Source organism: Bombyx mori, chromosome 21 (assembly GCF_030269925.1).
Source record: "Bombyx mori chromosome 21, ASM3026992v2".
In the NCBI taxonomy this organism is placed as follows: Eukaryota; Metazoa; Arthropoda; class Insecta; order Lepidoptera; family Bombycidae; genus Bombyx; species Bombyx mori.
In genome coordinates, this window is record NC_085127.1 from 1107341 (window position 1) to 1134765 (window position 27425).

The 27425-nt window shown below is 37.7% G+C and overlaps 1 protein-coding gene and 1 non-coding gene across 2 annotated transcripts; one reads left to right on the plus strand and one right to left on the minus strand.

The window, feature by feature from the left end:
• Positions 1 to 579: 579 nt before the first annotated feature.
• On the plus strand, positions 580 to 698 carry LOC119630166 (5S ribosomal RNA). The gene has a single exon (XR_005245952.1). It is a non-coding gene; the product is annotated as a 5S ribosomal RNA (ribosomal RNA).
• A 1041-nt stretch (positions 699 to 1739) lies between these two features.
• On the minus strand, positions 1740 to 3731 carry LOC101746755 (probable ribosome biogenesis protein RLP24). The gene is made up of 3 exons (XM_004925383.5): positions 3549 to 3731; positions 3159 to 3481; positions 1740 to 2180 (listed from the first exon to the last, which is right to left on the minus strand). The coding sequence occupies exons 1-3, from the start codon at positions 3627 to 3629 to the stop codon at positions 2006 to 2008; spliced, it is 579 nt and encodes a 192-aa protein (XP_004925440.1). The 5' UTR covers positions 3630 to 3731; the 3' UTR covers positions 1740 to 2005.
• Between the last annotated feature and the right edge of the window lie 23694 nt (positions 3732 to 27425).

Below are 27425 nucleotides of genomic sequence, written 5' to 3' on the forward strand. Positions count from 1 at the left end.
AACGCATTACTGCTTCACGGCAGAAATAGGCAGGGCGGTCGTACCTACCAGCGCGGACTCGTAAGAGGTCCTACCACCAGTAATTACGCAAATTATAATTTTGCGGGTTTCACTTTTATTACACGATGTTATTCCTTCACCGAGGAAGTCAATCGTGAACATTTGTTGAGTACGTAATTCATTAGAAAAATTGGTACCCGCCTGAGATTCGAACACCGCTGCATCGCTACACACGAATGCACCGGACGTCTTATCTCTTAGGCCACGACGACTTTTACGACTTTTACGTTTAAGAACAAAAAATGTTATAAATACTGGCTACTTGTTAATCCTCTTACGTTGAATTCATTTGTGGGACAATCAATACTTACCTTTATAGTGACGCATTAGACGACCATTAGGCCGTTCTCTCCGTTTTCCGCGTTAAAATTTATCTTTTATATCTAAAACTGCGAGGCATCTTTTCCTGATATTCTAAGTAGAATTTTTTACTAATAATAATAATAATAAATAGCTGGAAAATATAGATTATGGTGATTGAATCAATTATTTATATATCTTTATTTCGTTTCCACTATCGCCAACGTCCATACCATGTTGAAAACACCGGTTCTCGTCCGATCACCGAAGTCAAGCAACATCGGGCGTGGTCAGTACTTGGATGGGTGACCGCCTGGGAACACCACGTGATGTTGGCTTTTTGTAATTTTTTAACCTTGTATTCAAATTCTCTATTGTTTTCTACATATCTTCAGAAAAAAATTAGCTTAAATTCATTTCTGGAATTTTCTACTTGCCAATGAGTAGAATCGAGCCAAGCGTTTATGTGATTAGGTATTAAAAAAAACGAAACAAAAATTGTATTTACATTATGCAAAGGCACACTGTAAGTAGATATCTCTTATCCTCTCATTACCTAATTAATTATAGGTTGATGGTGTTTTTTAGGTATACCTACTTCAATATTTTATAGTACCTTATTTTACTAACTTACTACTTAGTTGATAGCTTCGAGGGGCTATTCCATCTTAACTGAACTGGTAGGAAAGCCTCAGCTCAGCCTCAGCACAGCCTGAGAATTAACACTCACTCTAGCAAGAGCAGTGCTTTGCTGAATCAATCATCGGATCTGAATCGTGACCCATTGAGATCTGGCGTGTGACCCAGTGGGTTGTGTCTATGGGTTAAATTGCAGGTCAAGCTCCAACATCAAAGAGTTGGACGAGAGTTGTGACTGGTTATTTCTAAAAGCACTGAGATTGGATCGGGAGGATCCGACATGGCATGCTTAGGGTGACGGCGGTTGTGCATTGCGCCTTCTTCTGTACCGGGAATGTAATTCAAGGGTATATGTAAATAGGATGGTAAGTTTGTAGAAAACTGAATAAAAGCGTTATAATTTTCTATCCCCTATAAGTATTACAAGTTATTCGCACATATCAGCATTTCGGGGACTGCAATTTAAAAGAAACAATAGCTTACATAAAGCATGTGAATTTTAATAAAAATCCTTGAATTATCAAATAAAATAAAAACTATTGTTTATCCATTTATTGTTGAGATTGAGGGTGGATACAGTTCTGCAGCATAGCTTTCTTGTAAAAGTATAGACAGTCAATTTTCTGCATGCCCCAGTTGTGACTATGTGGAAGAAACACTCACACAAAATGCTTTGGAAAATTTTAAGAACAGATTTGGGAAATTTGTTATCAATAAATTATACAATAACAAAATAAATGTACACTTGGCAGTTCTCTCTAACTTTATTCTTACTTACGTTACTTCAATGAGAATAAACAATGACAAATGTTCTGCTCGCCAAATAAAAAAAAAGAATGATGTTCTACTTCTGAGAATTTATAATTTTAAAAACATGTTAAATCATCAAAATTCAGACCCTGCTAATATTTACATTCAAACAAATGAATCCCTGAGCATATTTACTTATCCAATGACTGCAAAACATGATATTTTGAAACTATTTACTTTGCTTCCTTTACATTAACTACAATTCAATATCACCACCCTCTTCAATCAACTCGCCTGTTGCAGGTACCATGACCGGAGCCTCAATAATCTGTTTCCTGCCTTTAGCGTCCACAACTTCTATTGTCTCGGGTTCCACTTCCATTTCTGTGGCTTCTAAAGCTTGTCGCTGTTTCAGACCAGCCGCTGGTGACCTGTAAATTATCCAAGGAAAATCTGTTTTATTGGATCATCATTACATTTACTTAAACTTAGATCAATTTACAATAAGTCGTATTTTTAGTCAAAGAAATGTTTTTTTTTATTGCCCTTGTAGGCAGACGAGCATACGGCCCACCTGATGGTGAGTGGTTACCGTCGCCCATGGACTTCAGTAATGCTAAGGGCAGAGCCAAGCCACTGCCTTCCTGCAGAGATATGTTGAAAGTGAATTAGAATGCAGCTAGAATATAGTAATATCTTTTTTATGATAATTGTCTTGCATTTGCAAAATCATAACCATCACTACATAGTATAAAACAATGTCGCTTTCTCTGTCCCTATATCCTTATGTATGCTTAAATCTTTAAAACTATGCAATGGATTTTGATATGGTTTTTTTAATAGATAGTGATTGAAGAGGAAGGATTATATGTATAATAACATCCTATAGTGCAGAAATCAATAATAAATTACTGTTTCCGAAGCGAAGCAAGGGGGGGTCGCTTGTTAAATAATAATTCTCTTAATATGCAACATTTATCTTTGTAAGGGAAGGTGCTTTTTATTTAGTACTAGCATCAACAGTTTGATGTTTGTAATTGAGCTTCAATTAAGTTTACATAATTAAAATAGCTGAAGAAGTTTTTTTGCTATATTCTTTCTAAATTTTAATTTTCAAATGGCTCTGTTGTAAAATTGCAAAAATGTCGCTTAATTATGTTTTACGGTAGCATTGGTCGATATTGTGTAATAGTGTGTAATTGTTATTTAGTTGTAATAGTTTTTGTGAGAGTTTAAAAACATAAAACAAGACACTCCAGTGTACAAATTTAAAATAAAAATTTCTGACTCTTGTTGCATTGATATACCGGTACTTATTCACTTCATTCACATCCTGCTTCACAGTTTAAATACATTATTCGATACCATATATGGCTGTCGTATCACATAAAACACAAAATAACACTTACTTTATCAAAGAGATGTCTCTCTGGACTTCTCGCACGTCTCTTTGCCACTCTACCTCTCTGCCCTGTCTCAATCGCTGCATAATATAATTATTACTCCTTCTCTGTCTGATCTCTTCCACTTTCTTCATAGCTTCGATTGTTTTAGTCCACAATTCGCGATTGTATTTCAAGGGCACATTTCGTCTCTTTTCAAACTCAAAGGATGGGTCTATAGACAATTCCTTACCCGCAGTCTTACGGTAAGCTTTAGTCCATTTAGTTTTACGGGGATTCTTCTTCTTTTTAAACGCTGCGTGGCATTTTGAACGACAGAATCTGAAAATCTGAGGCCAGATTGGTTAGCTTGTTGAGTATGATAATCTTTTGGGGCATTGTTGTTTATAGACTCACTTTGCAGTCATTCCGGACAAATTGGATTCCGTGTCCAGGATAAACCCTGGATGAACAGAAATAACATGTTTCTATACGCATTTTATTGGTTTCAGGCACGTGTGGCGTGCACTGTTTTGACAGCAAACGTCAAAAAGAAACAGATTATGCATACACTTAAAATTTGAGAAAAATAAATAAGATTTTTTTATTTTTAAGGGATTTTAAGACCTGGTAACTAAGACTTTTCGGTTAAGTCTTATTTTAATTTATATTTTAATTTTTATAAAAATGTTATGTAAAATGAAATGAAACGAAGATAATTAATTTGAGACATTAATGAACTGGGATGAAATTAAATGAAATGAGATGAGAGAATTTGCGAACATTAACCTTGCTCTTGCAAGGGTAATGTTAATTGGAAAACTACCATTAAGTAATGGTTAATTACAGAGCATAATGCGACTCGGTGACGAACAATGCCGAATTGTGCTGAAGCTTAGTTGAGCAGCCGCATAATGCACTCTTGTGCTGTAATTGGAAAACGGCCATAATTTCATCCCAGCTGATCTCAAAATTCTCAAATGAATCATGTTCATTATCTATGTTATGTCGTGTACACCATAGACAATACACATGTATACTCAAGTACCGTATATTATTATACATCTCATTTCAATTTAGGTTTATTTTACTTCGCTCCTTAAAATTTTTCAAATACTAATGTATGCTTTTATAATAATAAGTGAAGATGTTACAGACTTAACACAATCATCGCAAAAGTTGGTTTTCGAATTTAAAAAAAGGAATTTGACAAAGATTATCAAAAATATGCCTTTAGAATTAGTGTTAATGAGACTTTAGACTTACTCAACCTTAAGCATTATCAAAAAGGAAAACGAAAGGAAGAATAAGGTTAAGAAAAGACTAAATAATTTATTCACCAAGAGATGGCGCTAGAATAAAACAATGACTTACTTAACACTAGAGTGCGCGATCTACATTTTTCTTTTATCGAAAAAATAATGTCAATTTAAAAATAAAACATATTTTATTACATTATTTACAGTACCTACTCTATGATATTTTAATAATTTATTTTGTAATATCATGCATTATTTTTGTTCAGTTTGTGTTGCATACCTCTTCATCAGTGACTTTCTTAATTTAACCACAGTTGTTTATTCCTGTGGGACGGATGGTTTATTTTCAAATAAGTATATTTTACCTAGTCGCTGTTTGTTTAGTCAAATGAAATATTATTTAAGTGTGTATTTCTATTGGATTTATGTTTTTTGTATAAGATTTAATGAAAACGAATGACATTTATTTTAGGATTAATTCATTAAATTCTTTACTGTACATATTCTTGAACAATGTTAATTATATATATTGTTCTTCATCACATGTATATTTTAGTCATATCCATAGAGCTGTTTTTCTTTCGTGGACCATTTCATTTATGTTCTTTCACTCAAGCCAATATCGAAGGAAGCAATTAAGATCATAATTAGGTAGTTGGAAGGTAATCTAAGGATACAAATATTTCGGTCGGATCATTTGTATGGGTGGTATGGAAGTACTTTTTAAAGACATGATATAAGACCTGAACTTTAACTTTAACTTTAACCGGTTAAATTTGACTTGAAAAGCTTTATTACGCGGCGCTTAGTGAAGACCAGAGGATTTGTCGGAACAGATATCTAAGTATTAACTTAAAACCTTACATTTATTTGTAAGATGAATATTTAGATTAATCTATAATATTATTTTATTATTTATGTAAGGGTTTTCGGGTGGGATCACGTGTTACGAGGTCGTATTATTCGCAGATGATACATCTTTATTATTTAAAATTAAACGACAATTACAAGTCTATGACGAAGTGAATGATGCGATTTCGTGTGTGGTTCATTGGTTCCGTATCAATAACCTATTATTGAATAGTAAGAAAACTAAATGTATTAAATTTACTTTAAAATGTATTAAACCATCTTTAAATGTGAGACAAGTGGATAGTGATGTAATTGTTTCTGAGGAATCATTGGAGCTTGTTGAGTCAACCGTATTTCTTGGTATAACAGTGGACTCCAAACTGCAATGGGGACCTCATATTCATAAATTGGCGAGTAAGCTCAGCTCTGCAGCATACGCAGTAAAAAAAATTAGAATGTTAACAAACGCGGACACGGCTCGTTTAGTTTACTTTAGTTACTTCCACAGTGTCATGTCCTATGGCATTTTGCTATGGGGCAATGCGGCCGATGTAGAAACGATATTTATTCTGCAGAAAAGAGCTATACGCGCTATTTATAACATGCACTCAAGGGAATCCCTGAGGGAGAAATTTAAAGAAATTAAAGTTCTCACTATGCCATCCCAGTACATTTTTGAAAATTTGATGTATGTTCGTAAACATATTGAGGAGTTTCCTAAAAAGTCGGACATACATAATAGAAATACTAGGAACAAACACAAGCTTGTTGTGCCGATGAGTAGGTTACATAAGATACGAAATTCATTCGGGTGTTTGTCTGTGCGCCTGTACAACAAAATTCCACAAGATGTTCAGAACCTACATATACATAGGTTTAAGAAAACTGTTAAAGAACATCTGTGCAATAAAGCTTACTATAAAGTCAATGATTATCTAGAAGATTGCACAAAGTGGGAATGAGTTGCTCGCTCCGGGCATTTCAATATTGTAGTAATTGTTACGTTATAATACTCATTGTAAAAAACTCATATTTAAAAAAAATAATGTAATATTAAAAAATTTATAAATAATAATTTATTAAAAAAAAAAAAAAAAAACATGCCCGCTGAGTTTCTTGCCAATTCTTCTCAGGACGGAGGCTAGTTCTTGTGAATTGGCGGTAGTTCTTTTGACGTTCAACAAGTATGTACTTTCATTTATGTTGAATAAAAATTTTTTGATTTGATTTGATTTGATTTGATTTAAAGTCATGGGGTAATAAAGTACTTCGTCTTTTTATTGTTTAAATTTTAGTCTGTGAAACCGAAGGAATGACGTAAGACTAATGTAGATCGAAATGATATCGGTATATTGCCACTTAAAATCTATGAAAGAGAAGTCGGGGACTAAAATAAATATATTTCAAACACTATGATGCCCGCTCTCATATAGGCCGTGAGCTTCTCCATTGAATGAAATATCTCAATAACAAACCCATTAGCCACGGAATAGTTTTCGTATGAAGCTATTTAGTAGTTTTTTTTTTTTTTAGTAGTTTTAGTAGTTTTGATATTAATAACGCGACAATATTCAAAGCGTCCATCGTTTAGGCAATTGTATTGCGAACTTTGCAATTATTATGAGACGTGCCCCGTGTGGTCTCATTTAAGAGACATTTGTGTGATAATCAGATACAAACGTGATGTAAATTTTTATTATCATATTAATAAAGATGCTTACGAGTACGGCCCACCCAGCTGTGATTTCGTAATGTGTTAGTTAGTGAGTTATTTTAGGAATTAATTGGTTAGTTAGTGGCAGGTTTTCGGGTAGTCATGGAAAAATGATCGCACAATTATTCATTTATATAAAATAACTAGCTGTACCCGTCCGCTTCACTGGGCATTTAAAATTAACATTATTATTTCTCACCCCCACAAAGATTGTCATCATTAACGCCCCCGCAACTGGTGTAGGTAATCCAACACTCATATAAATATTAGCCTATCCATTAAGTACATGTATTTTCTACATGGATACCAAGTTTCAAGTCAATCGGATGCATGGTTCAGTAGTTTTTTTATTTTATTTTTATTGCTTAGATGTGTACGAGCTCACAGCCCACCTGGTGTTAAGTGGTTACTGGAGCCCATAGACATCTACAACGTAAATGCGCCAACCACCTTGAGATACATGCTTATAACGGAACATCCGTAAAAACCACTGTAGATTTATATATTAAGTAAGTAAGTATGGTATTTAATAATGCTGTGGGAGATATACGAGAAAGGGAAGGTCTTCCACCGAGCGGGTGATTGCTCAGTACACCGACGGTCCGAATGTTGTTGTTCGGAACTTGTATCCTTCTCAAGCTCATCTTGAAAATGTCGTAAGCGAGGTTTAGGCATCTGTCAAATATCTTGTGTTGTATGCTAGCTACCGCCACAATGCACGAAATATATTATTATCTTTATCTATTTATATCTATATATATTCATATATATAAATGAATTGCTGTTCGTTAGTCTCGCTAAAACTTTGAGAACGGCTGGACCTATTTGGCTAATTTTGGTCTTGAATTATTTGTGGAAGTCCAGAGAAGGTTTAAAAGGTAGATAAATATGAAGATGCTCGGAATTAAATAAAAATAACAATTTTGTTTTTCCTTTGATGTGTCCCTCGTCGGACGGATTGCTTTGGTTTGTTTTAAGTTTATTTTATACAAAAGCAATACAAAAGCTCTTATGAGTGTGCTATGTTTGATTGCCACAAGAGAGGACGTGATGTGGCGGGCCTTGTTGTTAAAAACGAAATGTTTGCTGTGTCAATAATCAAGGAAAAAAACCCGGATATTAATTGTTTGTTAAACCGAAAATTAGAAGTGGTTTTAATGAATTTTTATTTTACGATTGTGATAGGCGTTATACAATAGGACCATATATACTCAGAGCAGTATGGCCGTCTGCCTACTCCTGACTCTGATTGCTAATTCGTGTTTTTTAATTCTTGATACTTATTTTTTTTTAATGATGGATTGCTGGTGGCCCGTAGGCCTTTACGGTTTCACAGAACTGGTGTGCGAGCAAATGCTCAGCCAGGAGGGGTGGGATTTGCTAATAGCTACCCGAGCGCCTCCAAAGGTGGCCTAACAACTCAAGATACTTGATACTCGTCTTGTCGTCATACTTGATATTTAAAGTCTTCGTGGCCCAAAGGATAAGACGTCCGGTGCATGCGTATCTAGCGAGGCAATGATGTTCGAATCCCGCAGGCGGGTACCAATTTTTCTAATGAAATACGTACTCAACAAATGTTCACGATTGACTTCCACGGTGAAGGAATAACATCGTGTAATAAAAATAAAACCCGCAAAATTATAATTTGCGTAATTACTGGTGGTAGGACCTCTTGTGAGTCCGCGCGGGTAGCTACCACCGCCCTGCCTATTTCTGCCGTGAAGCAGTGATGCGTTTCGGTTTGAAGGGTGAGGCAGCCGTTGTAACTATACTGAGACCTTAGAACTGATATTTCAAGGTGGGTGGCGCATTTATGTTGTAGATGTCTATGGGCTCCGGTAACCACTTAACAGCTCGTCCACCCATCTAAGCGATAAAAAAATACTCGGCGGTGTTGCGAGTGCATCTGGGATGGTGTTATCGTTCTCTCTATTCCTTCCACGAAGCAAGCGAGCATTCTAATTAGTAATTAAATTGTTCCATGTGAATTACAATCAATAAAGTATTACCTAACCACTGAAGCTCCTCAAATCAAACCCTTTGGTTTAATTAAGCAGAAACTGATACAAAGTCATCGTTTTTTGAAGTTATACTTCTTTAGGCGCGTTATGAAAAATTTATGAGAATGAAATTTTACGATGCGCGCGCACCGTGACACAAAATTAACAGAATGAAGTTGCCCACTAAATCGCTCATTACAATACGACCGACGTAACTTGGCGAGTCTGAATATAGCCGCAGGTGAACTTTCCGAACCGTACCGAGAATTACCGAATTTATACGATGTCAAGAAAAGGGATGTCCAATATGCGTGTTTGAGGATGTTGTTTAATCGATTTTTTTTCAAATTGATTAAAATTTTAATAAAAAAAAAAGAAATAAATTTAATAGAAAATAAAGTATAACTTCTTACGCGCGTACATAAGTTTTTTTTTTGTAAAATGAACAGCATAAGCCTGGTAGCTCATTTGACATTCAGACAACACATTATGTAGATTAGTTACGGAGCGTGCGATTTTTTACGCGCGTCGACGTGTGCAAGTACAAATAAAAACACGTACGGCTCCTGATGTATGAGGTGACACAACGATCACGAATGGAATTGTTATTTTTTTGCATTTGTCTGGCTTAGGGGTTGTTCGACTCGCGCTGTATTGGTGGACGATTGATCTGATAAAGAATTATGTCTGATTATTTACTCGGATTAAACTTATGGTAGTTTTATAATGTAATAATATACAGTAAAAAACTCTTTATTCGCGCTTCCATCATTCGCGTTTTCACTATCCGCGAATTTAAAATTACAACCTAATTCGCGGCTAAGTATTTCTTTGTTCGTAGATCTTATTGATAAAAAGGATTCTATTAAGTAGGTATTTAACCGAATATATTTGTAAGCGCGCTGCCAAATGGACTAATAAAAATTAAAAGAGACCTTATTACCGACTATGCTTAAAGTATGTTTTTGTTTTGTCAACTAAGACCGTATTCCCTATAATCCAATAGATGTAGGTATATTACCATTCTATATTCACGGTTTCTGTATTCGCGTAAAGTCATTTTAATTATGTTTATGATCGGTAATACAGATGAAAATACAGATGTTAAACAACGCGGCTTATAATTTTCAAGACCCTTATAGAAATTTTCGGGTCGAATTTATCAAACTATTGTTTTACTATTGACAGGTGGAACAAGTTAGACTCGTCGGTCGCAGAATTGCATTGTCTATGGCTCGCGCAAATATATTTTATCTATGGCTCGCGCATGTGTATTTTTTCCCCTACATAGGTAATCTTTGTTAGGTATTTTTTTAACCTCTTTGAGGAATATATTATGCGATGAGTGTGCGAGGATTGGAATGTTTGTGTTTCCATTGGTAGAACGAATCTGACAAACCTGCGTTATGCTGACGACATAACATTTTTCGCGTCCAACGAAGTCGATGAAATGTGCATCTTGCTGGGGAAATTGGGCTTCCTATAAACAGAGCAAAGACCAAAGTTATAGTGGTTAATCGCAGCCTTTCTCTCACTATGACTAATAAGCCGAACATGGAAGTCTTAGAGGATTTCATAAATGTGAGCACTGTCATAGCTAGTAATGGATCCTTCGAAAGGACATCAAAAGGCGGATTGGTATGGAAAAGAAGGCTATGTCCCAAATGGACTGTGTATGGGCGAACAGAAACATTTCGAGGAATATCAAGATCCCCTCCCATCAAGACGCTCATGACTTCCCTCGTCTTCTTAATTTTTCTTTACAGCGCAGAGTCTTGGACTCTCAAGAAAGCTGACTGCCTACGCATCGACGCGTTTGTGATGTGGTCCTGGAGGAAAATGCTCTGGACTGGACCGGTAGGTGAGCTCACGGGCTCAACCTGAGAGAATTGTTAACACTAGCCTTAGCAAGAGCACTGCTACCCACTGAGAAGATCCGGCGAGAAACTCAGTGGATAATGTACTATCTATTGCTCTTGCAAGTGTAATAACATAACTAGCGTCTCTGACATAACCTTTCACGTAACTAGAAATCCAGATTGAAGGTAGTCGTGAACATATAATATTTAACTATTTATCTATTCAAATTGTGAATTCATTCTACACGTATAGACATGATTGATCGTGTTATTGAAGACTAATTACATTTGGGCAGTAATTTGGACTTCAGTCGCCTAAGCTCATTTACTACTTATTTCAAACGCTGCCTGAAGAACGTTGTAAAGGCTTTCGAGCCAGACCAGACCTCGAAATAAACAAAAGAAATTGTGAAAATTTCAAATCATTTCTGTTCGCGTGTGAACTGCCCCTTTATTGACAGCTCCGACAAATGACAAACGGGCCTGAACAAAGCCGGATGTTAATAACACTCATCATACCAACACTCATATTATCGTTATACTAGAATTAAAGTCGATTCTTTTGTGATTGTTTCAAGTGCTCAAACAAGAGGACGCTCGTGTTTTAACAAACGCAAAAATGGATCGTTTACGTGTTTTACCTAATTGTAAAAACCAAATTTTTACAAAAGCCTTTAGTTCGTCGCGTACGTAATTTTTCTTGAAAACACTACAGCGTTGTAATAATTGAGCGTGGACTGTATTTATTGTTTGAGATATTTATTTTATACTTAAATGACAAATTAAGAGAAATATAAAATTGATGCGTTGCTCTTGGCGGTTGAATTTGAAAGAGAATTAATGTCATGGCGGAAGTCGCTCGCTGACACCTTGACGTTCAGAAATTCAACACTTACGCGTCCAGAAAAATATACGAAGGTGCACTAGGCTCTAAGTAACGGATTGCAGAAAACGTGGCTAGAATCACCAGGTCGGAATCCTCAGTACGTGTCGAAGTGCGCGACCCTCCATGAATCGATTTTCCTTTTGCAGTTTACAAGCTGTCTTCTTGGGCTGTTGTTAGTAGTCCCCAAATTGACATAACAAAGAGAGCTTTTGAATTAGTTATGTATAGTTATATATGAATTAGTATGTAACCGTCCTTGTAGTTCTAGTAACAAATGTACAAGGATACTGCATCGGAGAAACGACACTTCAAACAAACATAAAAAAAGCTGTATTTCGAAGCCACCGCGACTTATTGGGCAAGACGGCTGACAAATTTGTTTGACACTTGATGCGATTATTTTAATTTTGATAAGTAGCGTCGTAGCTATTGGAGGTTTATCCTGTAGGAGGTCAAGATCTATCTCGAGTCGCAGAGCCACAGTAGAACGAAAGTACCCTTGTTCACAAATGACTGCCGGGAATAAAATCAATGCAATAAAAAACAATTTGGCAATATATTTTTTCCGTAATTTCCGGTGCTATTCTAAGCCCCAACACGTAAATCTAACCGTTCTGCCTTATGAAAGAAAGGAGGGGTTTCTGATTTTAAAGAGAGGCAGCTGGTAAAATAGATAATAGAGCCCTACCCCTACAACTGAAAGTGGCTGGCGGTATTCACGTTCTGACGTATATACATCCCATACAACATACCCAAATGGGTAGTCACTTGGTCACTATGATGAAGTCACTATCACAAGGTGGACTGTGGCCTTTCTCGGCCATTTAATAAATAATATGCAGTTTGAAAACAAAAAGAAAATACACCCTTTAAATAGCAAACCGAAACTATTAGTTATTTTCATATTTTAAATTAATCCTTTGGGTATTCGAGTGAGGTTATGAAATTATTACTGTCATGTCACAAATACTGTCATCAGTCCTTGATGCGGGTACAAATTTTCAAGTTAATTCTACTTCTTGACAGTAAAATTGACTTTCAAAGATTCCGTTAGATATACGAGCGGTCTCAACATTTACTGACATATTAAGCTACAAAAGCATAATAAAAAGCTTGTCGAACAATTGTTTTTTTTTTCTCTTTTTTTCAGTAGCAGCTTTAATATTTTCAATTACGGTTTTTTATTGCTTATATGGGTGGACGAGCTCACAGCCCACCTGGTGTTAAGTGGTTACTGGAACCCATAGACATCTACAACGTAAATGCGCCACCCACCTTGAGATATAAGTTCTAAGGTCTCAGTATAGTTACAACGGCTGCCCCACCCTTCAAGCCGAAACGCATTACTGCTTCACGGCAGAAATAGGCGGGGTGGTGGTATTTCGAAATAGTTTCTTTTTCATTGTTGAATGAAAAATACGTAAAATCAATAATAACATTTTTTTGGTGTCAACGATTATGTTGCAATTTCGATCGTTGGGTGAACAAAATAAAAAGTCACAATTATTCCCTTTTGAACATTATACCACATTATCAATGCATGTAATGTGTTCTCTTTGTGTGCATGGAATAATTGTATTCTATATTTATAGAAATACTCAGTTGTGTGTATTTGGTTATTATGAATTGTTTTAAAGTTTCGCTGCTATCTACATTACATACACCATTATTTAACGAGTTTCCGATATTCCGGCGTGCTTGCAAGCCCCACGATCGCGGCAGACTACAGACTGCGGGTAGGACACTAGAAGCAATCAGATCTGTCTACCCTCTTTTTAATCTATTATCACTGGAACTGGAAAAAAAACTCGGACTATATATATTTGCTACAGGCATTTGTAATAGCAAATGTAACTCATGAAATGTAAAAATTATCTTAATAACGCAATGAATATTGCATTTTAACAGGCTCAAGGTAAGATTTAGTTCTCTCAGAGACTTTTATGTTACGGATCGACACGAGACATCCATATATTTATTTATTTGGGAAACAAATAGTACAATACAAACATATAATATTATAAAAAATATAGCTAAAACAATAACCAAATATGTTTCCACAATCAAAATCACATATAAGTAAAAAGAGAACCGAGAAGAGAAATTTAGAAATTTAAATTACAAAAAAACAAAAGCAACACAAGACGCACATATTATTTTATACATCAACTAACACTATAAAACTATAATACTGATCGGACTATATCACCTTATAAATATTTTAAAATAGCTTTTCTATATGCTACAAGTGTCATGTATGATGTACGTAGATGTCAAATTCTGAATATCGCGGATACAATACTGTCGATTTCACGCCAGAATGGTTGGGTTTAGGGAGTTATTCGTTCAAATCGTTTATTGGATTATAAAAATACAAGCTCTGTGACGTGTCACTGACCACACACAAGACCTAATAAGGCGAATGTCGTCACGTATTGTCTAGACGCAATTCCTCAGCGCTGTAAAGCTGTCAGGCGCGTGTGAATTATGAATCGGACTGTATAAGGTGCTGATATTGGGCGGTGTAGGTCTTAAGGTAAAAAGAAACTCAGCGGGCTAGTTGTGGACTATGAGACCATTGAGCATTAGTTGGGATCGCCCGTCGGCATTATTAACATGTGTGCCGCCACTTTTTTTTTTTGGTCAGGAGGAAACCGCCGGACTCCCACCCTCCACTGGGGATGAAGGGCGGGGCATGTCGGAGTCGAACCGACTAAAACCTCCTGTCTCTCAACAACCCACGTCCGAGCCTCGCATGAGACAGAACTCACTCATGAAAAGGCAAGGGAGGGAGAGTGAATCGCTTAATGCGGAGCACATCTTTCCCATCACCCTCCCCCTCGGGACGCCGGGCCAGCGATCGTCGGCGCCACGACCACTAGCCCTCTCGGTCGGCAGGCTGTCCGAAGCCCGCCTAAATGGCGCCGGTTTGAATGGGTTATCCTACGAAATACCACGCTGGGTCAGAACCAGCGTGGGTCGAGGATAGCCGGCCTTCCATCACCCGGATGCTCTTGCGTAAAACGCGTGCAGAGCAGCTTGCACGTCGTCTTCTTAGGCCCCCTTCGCCGGGCCCCAGACCGACATATGAGGGGGACCCGAAACACTTAGAGGGTCAGGGCTTGGGCGAAATCCGCCTCCCTGGCTCCCGCTCGACGGCGGCGGGCTTGTGCGTCTCTCACGCACCCCGCCGCCTCCTTCTGCGAGATGGTGCACTCGCAGAAGTCGAGCATCGCCTTCCACGACTCGTCGTCGCCGAGCATCGATGCCACAACACTCAGCAACGACAAGTCGTTTCCTATTTTTGCGACGAGGACACAGCGCCACTCCTCCTATGCGGGGCAGGCGACGAACGTGTGCTCCACCGTGTCCAAGTCGCAACCACAATGGTGGCAATCTGCTGTCGGCTCGGCTCCAATCCAGTGCAGGAACTCACTGAAGCAACCATGCCCAGTGAGCACCTGCGTGAGCCGGAAAGTAAGGCGTCTTCTGTCACGATTCACCCAATCCACAAGAATCGGGCGAATCGCCTCGATGGTTCTACGACCAGCCGAAGGATCGGCCAGCCGCCTGGACCATGACTCTAGCACGGACCGCCGAGATTGGGCCCTTCGCGCTCTGACCACACTGGTGCTGGGACGCGCCACGCCCCGGGCACGAAGGTTAGCCCGCCCCTGATAGTCAGCGGCGAGCGCCTTCGCCACCAGGACCCAAGGCGGCGTCCCAGCCAGTACACACGCCGCCACTTAGCTTAGTTTAGCTTCAGACGTGAGGTCGAACTTTCACACTGATTGAGTTCTCGACATGTTTATATCAGATTAACCTATATCCTAATAGGTCAAATAATCTTTGAACGTAATTTTATACCAGATTCCTGGAGCTTGGAAATTTTAACACTAATATGATGAATATACAATAGCCTTATTGCTTTGGTACGAAATTATAATGAGTATCAACGAAATAAAACAAAATACTTTAATTTCGATTTGCTACTTAAGTCGGTTTTTCGTAGTTTTACTGGTGGTAGGACCTCTTGTCAGTCCACACGGGTAAGTACCACCACCACCCTGCCTATTTCTGCCTTGAAGCAGTAATGCGTTTCGGTTTGAAGGGTGGGACAGCAGTTGTAACTATACTGAGACCTTAGAACTTAATATCTCAAGGTGGGTGGCCCATTTACGTTGTAGATGTCTATGGGCTCCAGTAACCACTTAACACTAGGTGGGCTGTGAGCTCGTCCACACAACTAAGCAATAAAAATAAATAAAAAAAAACTTAGTCCCGCCTATTATTATTTCATATTAATATTGCAAGAGCACAAGTGTCAAAATTATTCTTTTAAAGATAATAAGTATGACTAATCTTGACACTTAGTACTATAGACCGAGTACCAGGAGTTCATAACTTCATAGGAGGTAAGTAATCTGGTGTTTTGTAATTCTAGTGTGACGGTGTTCGTGATCGCTAGTTGAACTTAATACTGCATTTCCCTATGCTTTTGTGTGAGGATTAGTTGTAATAGGGAGTAGACAGGATTGTATTTAGGTAAGATAAATTAGATACGATTTAAGAAAAAACTAAAAGATAGTCATATTAGTGAAAATTATTAACACATAAATGATTTTCTCAGGGAAGACATTGAAAATAATGATGAATGAATGAATTTTTTAATTGTTAGTTGAACTATGGATGAATGAATGGTAAATTATATAATATCACTAGCTGACCCGGCAAACATTGTTTTGCCATATATAAGATTTCTAGGGAATATCTAGTGTAGAAAAAAAAAAAATTGTAAATGTGTAAGGATGTGGTAAATGAGTGAAAGAGGTATATAGTGCTGTGAACGATGAGGGAATATATAATAAAAATAACAAAACCTCATTCAACCACATAATACCTCATTATAACAAAAAAATGTCCAAATAAAAAAAAAATGTTAGGGGTGGACAACCCTAATCACTTAGGGGTATGAAAAATAGATAGTAGCCGATTCTCAGGCTTACTGAATATGCATAAAAAATTTCATGAGAATCGGTCAAGCGGTTTCGGAGGAGTATGGGAACGAACATTGTGACACGAGAATTTTATATATTAGATAATATCTTGGACTGCACTAAAATTCGCATGTCAAATAATGACAAAGCATATATGCTGCTTTTAACATAATAATATGTAATCACTCATTTTCACTATGCTTAGCGAATAAATGATTTTTTTCTTTGTAGTGTGCAGCTCGCCTAACCTTATATTTGTAACTACACACACTAAATTATGACAGTATTACACGAATTGTCGACTTGAACAGTTCTCTTTTATTTTGCCTACATTACTCCAATACATCTTCTTTCTATTTTTTCTTTCAAATTTTTAATGTAATAAATTTGAATATTTTTTGTTTTAGTTCTTGACTCAAGTTCCTCCTTTGACTCTACATTGTAACTTTAAAATAATTTATTTTTCTACTAAAGTAACTAAAAGTGCTCTAGAAATGTATCAATAGCCAGTCGACTATAGCAGTACTGTTTTTGATGAAAATGAAAAACAATTTATACCTAAATCCATCTCGTTTAGTCCTATTCTGGACAGGTGTATGCGCATAGGGTTTAATTTATGATTCTGTAAGCTCCTTCCTAGCTTGTTAAAGTTAAAAGCTCTACTATAAGGGTGAGCGGTGCTATGCTTAGCTTAATAAACGGTAAGCAGTGAAAGCTTACTAATTATCTTGAAGATGCTTTAGCAAATCGCTTTAAAGCCAATATATCATTTTGTTTTATTCATTTTTTAATATTAGCAGAGTACGTACGTCATTAGAAAATTCGGTATCTGCCCCCGAGATTTTAGTACCGACTTAATAATATCCTTTGATATTTTATCCTATCTATTTGTTCTAATACTACGAGTATTTGTCCTAATTCCTAATGTTTTAATAACGGTAACTCGTCCACCCGTTATGATGAAGTTGAAAATCGAAGGACCACTAGCAATCCCCCTAGCAGAAAGAAAAGTAAATTGTCTTCGCCTTAATCAGTAACATATTATCATCATATTATACTACTCTATTGCTTTTCCTTTCTTTTAATAAATAAAAACAAATATAAAATCGACAAAAGCCACAAATTGAATAAGATGTTAAATAAAGATATTCGAATTTTTACAATCGATCAAATAATACGCTTGGAACACGAAAACGAGTTTACGACAATAATAAATCATTAAATCGATATTGCCGTAACAATAAAAATCGTAATCGCATCCCTAATAATGGTCGCCTCATGAACAGCGATTATCGAATACTTAAAATCGATTTTATTACGATCGTTTCTCGGTATCTCGATGCACCGTGGACGCGAGTAACGATCGGTTTCGAATTTGGAATGCGTTGAAAAATATTCAATGGCTTTCGCGTCGAATGAATGAGTGAGTAGACCGGTTAGAATGCGTTTACGCGGGAATATTACTTACTTTTTAGAATTTTGTAGACTCTTCGTATAGATTATCTGCATTTTGCTTTAAGAATAAGATCTACGTCAGCAATGTGCTTCTTTCTGTCTGCGTAGATGAGTTAGTTATATAATTTAGAAGATACATCAATTCTGGCTTAAATAATAAGATGCCAGTTAAATTCGCCTGAGTGATATTTGTGAGCAATAAGGATTTTTGAAGTAAAAGTATGTTGTTATGTAGCTAATTTATATTCACGAAATATTTCCATTTTAAGGGAATGTTGCGTAAAAAAAATTGCAAAATTTATATAATATACGCAAAAAAATTGCAAAATTTATATAATATACGCAAAAAAATTGCAAAATACGGTGTTGTGTCAGCCCGCATTGGCAGTCAGTGTACCACCAGCTTAATTGTCATATATTATGTAGTTGTAATTTATGGACTTCAAACTGGTCTTAAATCAACAAAATTCAATATGGAATAACATAATGCACCCCAGACAACAGCACTTATTCACAGAGGTTACATTTTAACTTTATTTTTGCAATTCTTCAATTGTACAATAATGTTTAATGCGTGTCTAAAAACCTTTTTCACTAATAAAATAGAGTTCATTTCTGTAGCACACTTTGTATAATGTATTGTTGGTATTTTGTAATTTTATCTGACAGTTCGCGGTTTCGCCTCCGGGTGACGCGTGATTTTTGACTTCTTTTATCTTTTCACGTGGTTCAAATAAAAGGTAGTTAGATGTTTTATCTTAAATTGCCTTAAAAAGGTGAATGACCTATGTGAGAGTTCGTACAGAGTACTTTACGTATTCAAGCAGATTTTTTATTAACAAAAAGTCAAATCAAAATAATTTAACATAACTCAACCCACACAGTAGAACAGATCTTCCAATGCGCTTGAAGGAGGCACAGTTCCCAAGATACTGGCTACGTTGCCTCGTTGGACAGCCAGACTCACTCTCTGTGCAAAGTACCAGCCAGCCTTAGCATCATGTGTAACCTCCCTCAAGCGTTTGGAGATTTCTGTTAAAAATTTCTTTTCTTCAGGGCCCCAAGGGCTTATCGTCTCAACCGCGAAAGGCAAAAAAGAATAAGAAGACCCCAAACCCGAATACTTCCGCTTTTTTGTAATTTCTGCTGAAGCTGCAGCTGAACCGGGGCGGGACGAAGTACCATCTAAATGACAGGGAGCCACAGTATCCACACAAGTAACATTCCATACCAGGCACCTACCAACTGACCATGGAATCAGCGTGACTCCATCGGGCCTTTTCCCATCTGACCTCAAAATGCCGATGGGTTCCAAGACAGCCGGAACATTGACTGTAGTGAGCGCCCTTCTTATCATATCATTTAAAGATGCGTGTCTTGGAATGCGCCCAGCGCTTTTCTGGCACGAGAGTCCGTGATGTCCAAGCTCATTGACGTACTCGCCACAGACACAGAAATGTGGTACGTTAATATGGGCCCCCAACCGTAAGCCAATAGCTAGCGAGAGAGCGTTGTTGTCCAACAACGTGCCTGTATTGGACGATGGATAGGCTTGAAGCCAGAAACTTGATTCCTTTTCGGTAACGGCGCGAAAACGAGCAATGTCCACGCTGTTATCATATGACTGTAGTAACCGTTGCTGTATCCGTTGACAAAGCGGAGTGTCCCAAAGACGCTGCAAATGCGGTAAAGTAGGAAAATCCGCCTGACAAAAAGACTGCCAGGCCGATCCAGCCTCCGACACACCCACAATCTCTACGGAACCCATACAAGGGTTGAGAACATTACCGACTATGAGACAGGAGGCGCGTGCAGAAGCAAGAAAGGCCGGCAACGCAACAGCTGATGCTTTACGTACGCCGATACCACCAAAACGTACTGGCAGGACACATTGCTCCCAAGAGAGGTCACCCAAATTACAATTAATCATTTTGCACAGAACACCTTTTATCATTTCATCCAAAGAATTAAGTTTATTATTATGTTTCCATAAGAAAAAACAGATTCAAGCAGATTTATTAACAAATTTTAAATTTGTAAATAAATAATTTTTTTTCCGGTGTTAGGACCTCTTGTGAGTAAGGGTAGTAGGGCCTCTTGTGAGTCCGCGCGAGTAGGTACCACCGCCCTGCCCATTTCTTTCGTGAAGCAGTAATGCGTTTCGGTCTGAAGGGTAGTTAGAACTTATATGTCAAGGTGGGTGGCGCATTTACGTTGTAGATGTCTATGGGCTCCAGTAATCACTTAACACCAGGTGGGCTGTGAGCTCGTCCACCCATCTAAGCAATAAAAAAAATTAAAAAGTGTAAAGTTAATAATTTTACTAAAATGTACCGTACAGTGTTTTGTTAGAAAGAGGTGTTCGCTCAGGGCAACTAATTTTTTTATTGTACTATTTACTATGCGATTCTATCCTTGCATCAATTGGGTGTCATACCAATCAACACAGAACATATGATCGTTACACGCTTGGGAATGTTGCCATTATGCCAATCCCCGTTTGTCTGCACCATGCACATTTCTATAGCTTTCATCAGACGAGAATCCAGCCGGTATTATGTAGCTATCGGAGTCTGCGACCAACATAAATGCCGTCCCTCACACTCAGATACATGAATTCAAACCTAAGCGCTTGCCTGTTTCGCGTTAGGATATATGTATGTCGGAGAAACCACACTATTAACACCATCGTCAGATATCATAAGGGCGAATAGGGTGATCGAGGTAAGAGAGATATTGAGTACACCAATCACGTTTGTTGTCTTACAACAATTTAGAAATCTTCTTTTGACAATTGGCAAATGAAAATGAATGACACGTCTTAGGACGGAGGCACCGCTCTTCAAGAAGCCTGGTTGGTAAGTGTGATGGCGTCTACGCGCCTCCATCGGCTAGGCTCTATCGTATCACGAAGCTAGCGGAGTCCGGCGTTACCGCAATCGTGCTGCCATCTCTCGGGAATCGTGCTGCGTTTCGTTTAGCTACCAAATTAATGACCGTCTCCGACATGTATATTCATATGTATATCATAACTGAGTGGTACCCTCGAGAGGGGAAAGATTAAAAGGACCTTTCCAAAGGTGGGTAGACGACATAAGGCCATCGCAGGCTCTACGTGGAAGAGGAAATGCCACAGCCGGAACTTATGGCAGGATTTGGAGGAGGCCTATGTGAAAGCAAAACAATCTTTGCCGATATCAAATGCTTAAAAAAATTACATTAATAGTATGTACCTAAATATGAATAAAGATTGTTAATGAAGGCTTCTTTATCTTTATGTATATCATTCATATATCATTCAATAGGCAGGATGGTGGTACTTACCCTCTCGGGTTTATAATACCCGCGAATTCATGTGATAATTTCTCTGTTGTCTCCCTTACTTTTTACGTTTTGGCTGACTCAGTGGTGTATTAGTTAGCGCCCCTGATTTTTGTGCCGAGGGTTGTGAGTTCGATTCCCACATCGGGCAAACATTCGTGTGGTATACAAATAGGTTTGTTTGTTGTCTGGGTTTTTGTATGAATTAAAAAAAAAGAGTATGAGTATGTTTGTCCTAAATTGGGGCCGGATCACCGTGCCTGATTTGTTCCTAGTTATTTATTATTATTATTAAATTATTATTACGTCATTTGGACGAAATGGGGTGAAGTTATTTAAGGTCACGTCACACAAGTAGAGCCGTTTAAAAAAGCTATACAGTCATCTAATACAAATATCAAAAAGCTACCATCGCTTCGTCCGTGGGTGTTGATGTTGATTCCGAGGGAAATGCACCTAATTATGAATTTTAATTTAACTTTCTTGTTCATTAATACACAAATAGAATCCCATCAACGATAGCTTGGGAGAGAAGCGATTGGACCTCTGATAGCTTCACGATAATCAGGATCAATCGTTGCGTTATTGAATAGTTTCGTTTTTAGAAAGAGTCGTATTGTGAACACAGCTGGATTAGTTGACAGTGTTTTTTTTTATTGCCCTTGTAGGCAGACGAGCATACGGCCCACCTGGTGGTGAGTGATTATCGTCGCTCATGGACGCTGCCAATGCCAGGGGTACAGCCAAGTCACTGAAGGCAAATTGGAGGCAGAATCACCACCGCAGTCTGGAGGTTTTTGTCTCAAATACATTGAAATGGCGGCTTTTGTATCCTTAAACGGGAAGAGATTATTAAAAGTGTCGGTAGGTTCCACCAGCCTATTTCGAATGTCATTGATCGTGCGCTCCGGTTTAAGGGCTGGGACATCTCGGTCGGAGACAAACGAATTATATCGATTTCTTGTGTTTGTCTGATTGATTGTTGATTAATTCCGGACCCCATATGCATCGCCTAGAACCGGTGCCTTAGGCGGTGCTCATTAGATTACGTCATAAAGCAGTTGGCAAATTTTATGACCGTTTCATATCTTTAACAGTCAAATGGATTATAACTCGAACTTAAGTTTAGTTACGAATTCAACTTATAAAACGAGCAAATATCCATTCGTATGTCTGCTTTCGATTTATTTTCAGTAGGTAGGTGAAGTGCACATCGTTTGAGGCTAATATTTTTTAACGCTTAGCGGGGTGAACGCACTTACGGTCCATGTGCTCTGAAGTTGTTACTGGAGTCGGTAGACTGCAACAACGTATATGCCACCACTCACCTTGAGATATGAGGTCTAGGTATTCAGTTCTACAGTACAACGTTCACCTCACCCTTCAAACCGGTGGTGCCTATGCGTGGGGGAAAACAAGATACACTATACCAGCGAGTGGCCCTGCTAGCAGCAATCTACTTTTTTCCGACCTAATCTCGAGGGGTTATTCTAGATTCGCCGAGCTAGTAGGTGACCTCACGGGGCTGACCTGACGACGTTGCTAACACGAACCCTAGCAAGAGCCGTGCTTCGCAGAATCTACCACCGGATCGGAAACGCGACCCTCCGAGAAAGTCAGTGGACTGTGTCTGTTTGTTAATTTACTCGCCGAGCTCTTCCTCGCAAGCGACGGGTTCGGCGAGAAAAGCAGTCTACGGTGAGAGAACCATGCATCGTACGATATGCTGTGATTGCATCTAATTAGAGTTGCAGTTATCAATTGCTCTATACATGTCACTGTTATTTTATGTCTTACTGTAAGCCCTGTTGGTAATCCTTCAATAAAGAAATAAATAAATAAATATACCACGCTTGCGTGAAAATGTGAGCTCGTATTCTATTTTATTGATCCTCCTCCTCGAGTCGTGTTCCTCATGTCTGAGGGTCGTGACCACCATCACCCATGAGCTTCAATCTTAGGATCTTTTTCCACTTTCCCCTGTCCACGGCGTCATGCAGCGCGCTGTACACTGTACTGTCCAAAGCGTGCGGATCTGATCGGACCAACGAGTATGGCTGCGGCCTCTAGATCTGTTGCCTTCAACTTTCCCTGTGATCATAAGTTTTTCCAGGTTATCGCCGTCTTTCCTCGCAATGTGACCAAAATATTCGAGGATCCGCTTCAGACATACAGTAGACAGTCTGATTTTGATGCCCAGTTGCTTCAATATCGACACGTTAGTCCGGAAGGCTGTCCACGGAATTCTTAGCATGCGTCTCCAACACCACATTTCGAAAGCATCGATGCGCATTCGGTCTGCTGCTTTCAACGTCCATGTCTCAGCTCCATACAAGAAGATAGAGAAAACAAGAGTCCGCACCAGTCTGGTTTTAGTTTTCAGGCCTATCCCTCCATTCTTCCAGATCTTCTTTTATTGATAGCTCTTACATAATCCAAATTAATATAACAACGATAACAATATAATAACAATATATAATGTAATAACGATATAATAACGAAAGATTATAAAATAAAATTGAAAAGCAGCTTCCACAAAAAAATAGCATTTGCACATCACCCTGCAAATTACGATTCGACTACCAGATGGAAATCCCAATATCACTTACATCAACTGTCCAGCATTACTTAGTGAAACATTTGATTGCTTCTCTGCAAATATAGACAGGATTGGGTAGGAAAAACATACTATGGTGGACAGACGCTGGCTAATTAATAACAGTAGCTCAGGCGGGTCGAGGTCGATGACCTATATCATGTCATGAAATTTACTTGAATAATATCATTTAAATTATCTAAACCAGAATGTTTTAGTTTTCGGAATCTGTAAAGATCATCAGAGAAATTGTTCAAATAAATAACAAGACACTATGAGAAGTCTCACGTGTCATTAGAGTAAGGGAAATTAAATATATAGCTATATTTAAATGTCCGGGCAGCGTAATCGTTTCCCTGTGCCGTTAATAATTTAAAAACATACTAGATATTGTATCGAGCACTTCCGATAACGTATTACTATCTCTATGGATCTCAAGTCAAATATGAAAGTGTCAGTGACAGATACCCCCGTTTGAAAGCGGAGATAAAAAAATGTAAATTTATATTCCCGTGATTAAGTGTGAAAGCAATTATAAATATGTGGCTTAGGTGTGATTTATTCTTTGTAGGTCGAAATCTTTCTTGATGTTCAGGTTTCGTTGGAATGAATACAGCCAGTACTGAAGATTTAATAGATAAAAAAAAAGTGTTTATGGCACACGCGGCAGGAGTGAAACGCTCGTTGCGTATTCTATCTCTTTCTTTCGCAGGCTAAGTCCTATTATTAGATATGTTTATTTCTTTTTAGTGTCGCTTTTTGAATGCTATTTTCGATTTTTCGAGTTGTACCATTTCATCGAATTTCAAATCGCAACGATGCTGTAGATGTTATCGCATAAAAGTTGTTTTTGGCCATAAATACTGTTACAATTAAAAATAAACCAAATATTACATTTGAATTTGGAATCTGTCATTTTTATATGATTGCTCATTGAATATTCTCATTTTGGCGCCAATACATTGTACAATATTTTGCGATATTAAAATGGAGTGGGGTGATAAAGAGAACCGAATCGCTGTGATTGCATTATACAAAGTAGGTATGGAGCCAAATGCAATTTTTAAAACTCTCTATACGCTTGGTATTAGTAAAATGCTTGTGTACCGGGCTATTAGTAGGTGCAATGAGACTTCCTCTGTTTGTGACAAAAAAAGATCTGGCCGTCCACGTAGTGTTCGTACGAAAAAGGTGGTCAAAGCAGTAAGGGAAAGAATTCGAAGAAATCCTGTCCGAAAGCAAAAGATTTTATCTCGGGAGATGAAGATAGCACCTAGAACCATGTCGCGTATTTTAAAAGATGACTAAGGACTTGCAGCCTATAAGAGACGTACTGGTCATTTCTTAACTGATAATTTAAAAGAGAATAGGGTGGTAAAATCGAAACAACTACTGAAGCGGTACGCAAAGGGAGGTCATAGAAAAAAATTGTTTACGGATGAGAAAAATTTTACAATTGAGCAACATTTTAACAAACAAAATGACCGTATTTATGCTCAAAGCTCTAAGGAAGCTTCCCAATCAGTCGACAGAGTGCAACGTGGGCACTATCCGACTTCAATGATGGTTTGTATGTAATATATTCAACAAAATTTAGCAAGACCTTTAACAAGAACTTTGTGCTACATTGCTGGTTAGGTTTTTTTTATGAAAGTACCTGCCTGTTTAGAATTCGGAAACAATGTCATTATGTGTATTTAATATTCTTTATAGTATAATAATATAAATAAGAATGCAAGTTTTAAGGCATCAGTAAATCGAAAACTTTTTATTTTTATTGCTTAGTTGGGTGGACGAGCTCACAGCCCACCTGGTGTTTAGTGGTTACTGAAGCCTATAGACATCTACAACGTAAATGCGACACCCACCTCGAGATATAAGTTCTAAGGTCTCAGTATAGTTACAACGGCTACCCCACCCTTCGAACCGAAACGCATTACTGCTTCACGGCGGAAATAGGCGGGGTGGTGGTTACTTACCCGTGCGGACTCCCAAGAGGTCCTACCACCAGTGATAAGACTGATATAACTGAAACTAAGTTAATTTTTAATATTTCCTAAAATTATATTTCAGCGTACCTCATACGAAGGCATCATTGAAGGTTTGTTAACATCAAACTGACATTGTTAGTATGAGTGAAATTTGAATCAAAATGCTTTTCCTGACTTCCATTTAAACAGATAATTTTAGAGTTTATTATTCATTTTATTTGCAATAAAACTGACGTAATCATATAAGATATTAATTGTATAGCGAAATTGCTGTTCAGTTATTCAAACCGAAGTTCATAAGGGAATACAGGTATTTTACAACACGGTTCCACTTTAACACGTAAAGAAAGATTCCCTAAAATCCTACTACATATAACACGGTAGTTCTATAACACGACAACGAGATTTTGGTTTAAAATTATTTAGCAAAACCCACAATGTTCAAAAAACACACAATATATGAGATTAATCGAAATTTACTGGTTGTTTTATGAATCTATATATATAAAAATGAATTGCTGTTCGTTAGTCTCGCTAAAATCGAGAACGGCTGCACCGATTTGGCTAATTTTGGTCTTGAATGATTTGTGGAAGTCCAAAAAAGGGTAAAAGGTTGATAAATATGAAAATGCTCGGAATTAAATAAAAATAACAATTTTGTTTTTCCTTTGATGTGTCCCCCGTCGGACGGATTCCTTTTGTTTGTTTTAAGTTTATTTCATACAAAAGTTTAGGTCTTGTATCTATCGACTGAGGCACTACGAAGTCTGCCGGGTCAGCTAGTAATAGATAAAAAAATACATACATGCAGACATAGTTGAGATGTTTCATTCAGAAAAAATACTCTCTTTTTTGTACTGGCTTCTAGTCTCATATAACGCGGTTTCGCATAACACGGGACGTTGTAGGAACGTCTCTACCGTGTTATAAGAGGGATTACCCTGTACACTGGAAGGTAACAAGCCATCCGTGCGGACTCTTGATTCGCCCTAACATCCGTAATTATTCATAATCATGTCCATCGACACAGATGATCGTGGTTGGTGGTCATCAGCACAAATACATTCTCGGCAAAAATTCCATTTATAATTAAGCTAACAAAAAATCAAAGAATAATTTTCTCGACTAAGTTTTTTATCTGTGCTGTGATTTGAAAATCAGATCTTGGATTTTTAAAATTACGGTTATAGGCACATAAGTTTTTTTATTACTACGAAGAAAGATAATAGATCACTCTATATATTACTAAAGAAAGCCGTTCGGATTGTCGATAATCCCATTCTGACGGACCTACTTGGAACCTCTGGATATATGGAGGGACTTCGGTTCTCTGTGATTTATCTGTATGTGTGCTCTCGGGA

Bases quoted from the DNA above. Each gene is read 5' to 3' on its own strand.
- LOC101746755 (XM_004925383.5), bottom strand. From the start codon at position 3,629: ATGCGTATAGAAACATGTTATTTCTGTTCATCCAGGGTTTATCCTGGA. The intron at 3,482-3,548 runs GTGAGTCTATAA...ATCTGGCCTCAG, and splicing joins TTGTCCGGAATGACTGCAAA to ATTTTCAGATTCTGTCGTTC. The intron at 2,181-3,158 runs GTAAGTGTTATT...GATAATTTACAG, and splicing joins AGAGACATCTCTTTGATAAA to GTCACCAGCGGCTGGTCTGA.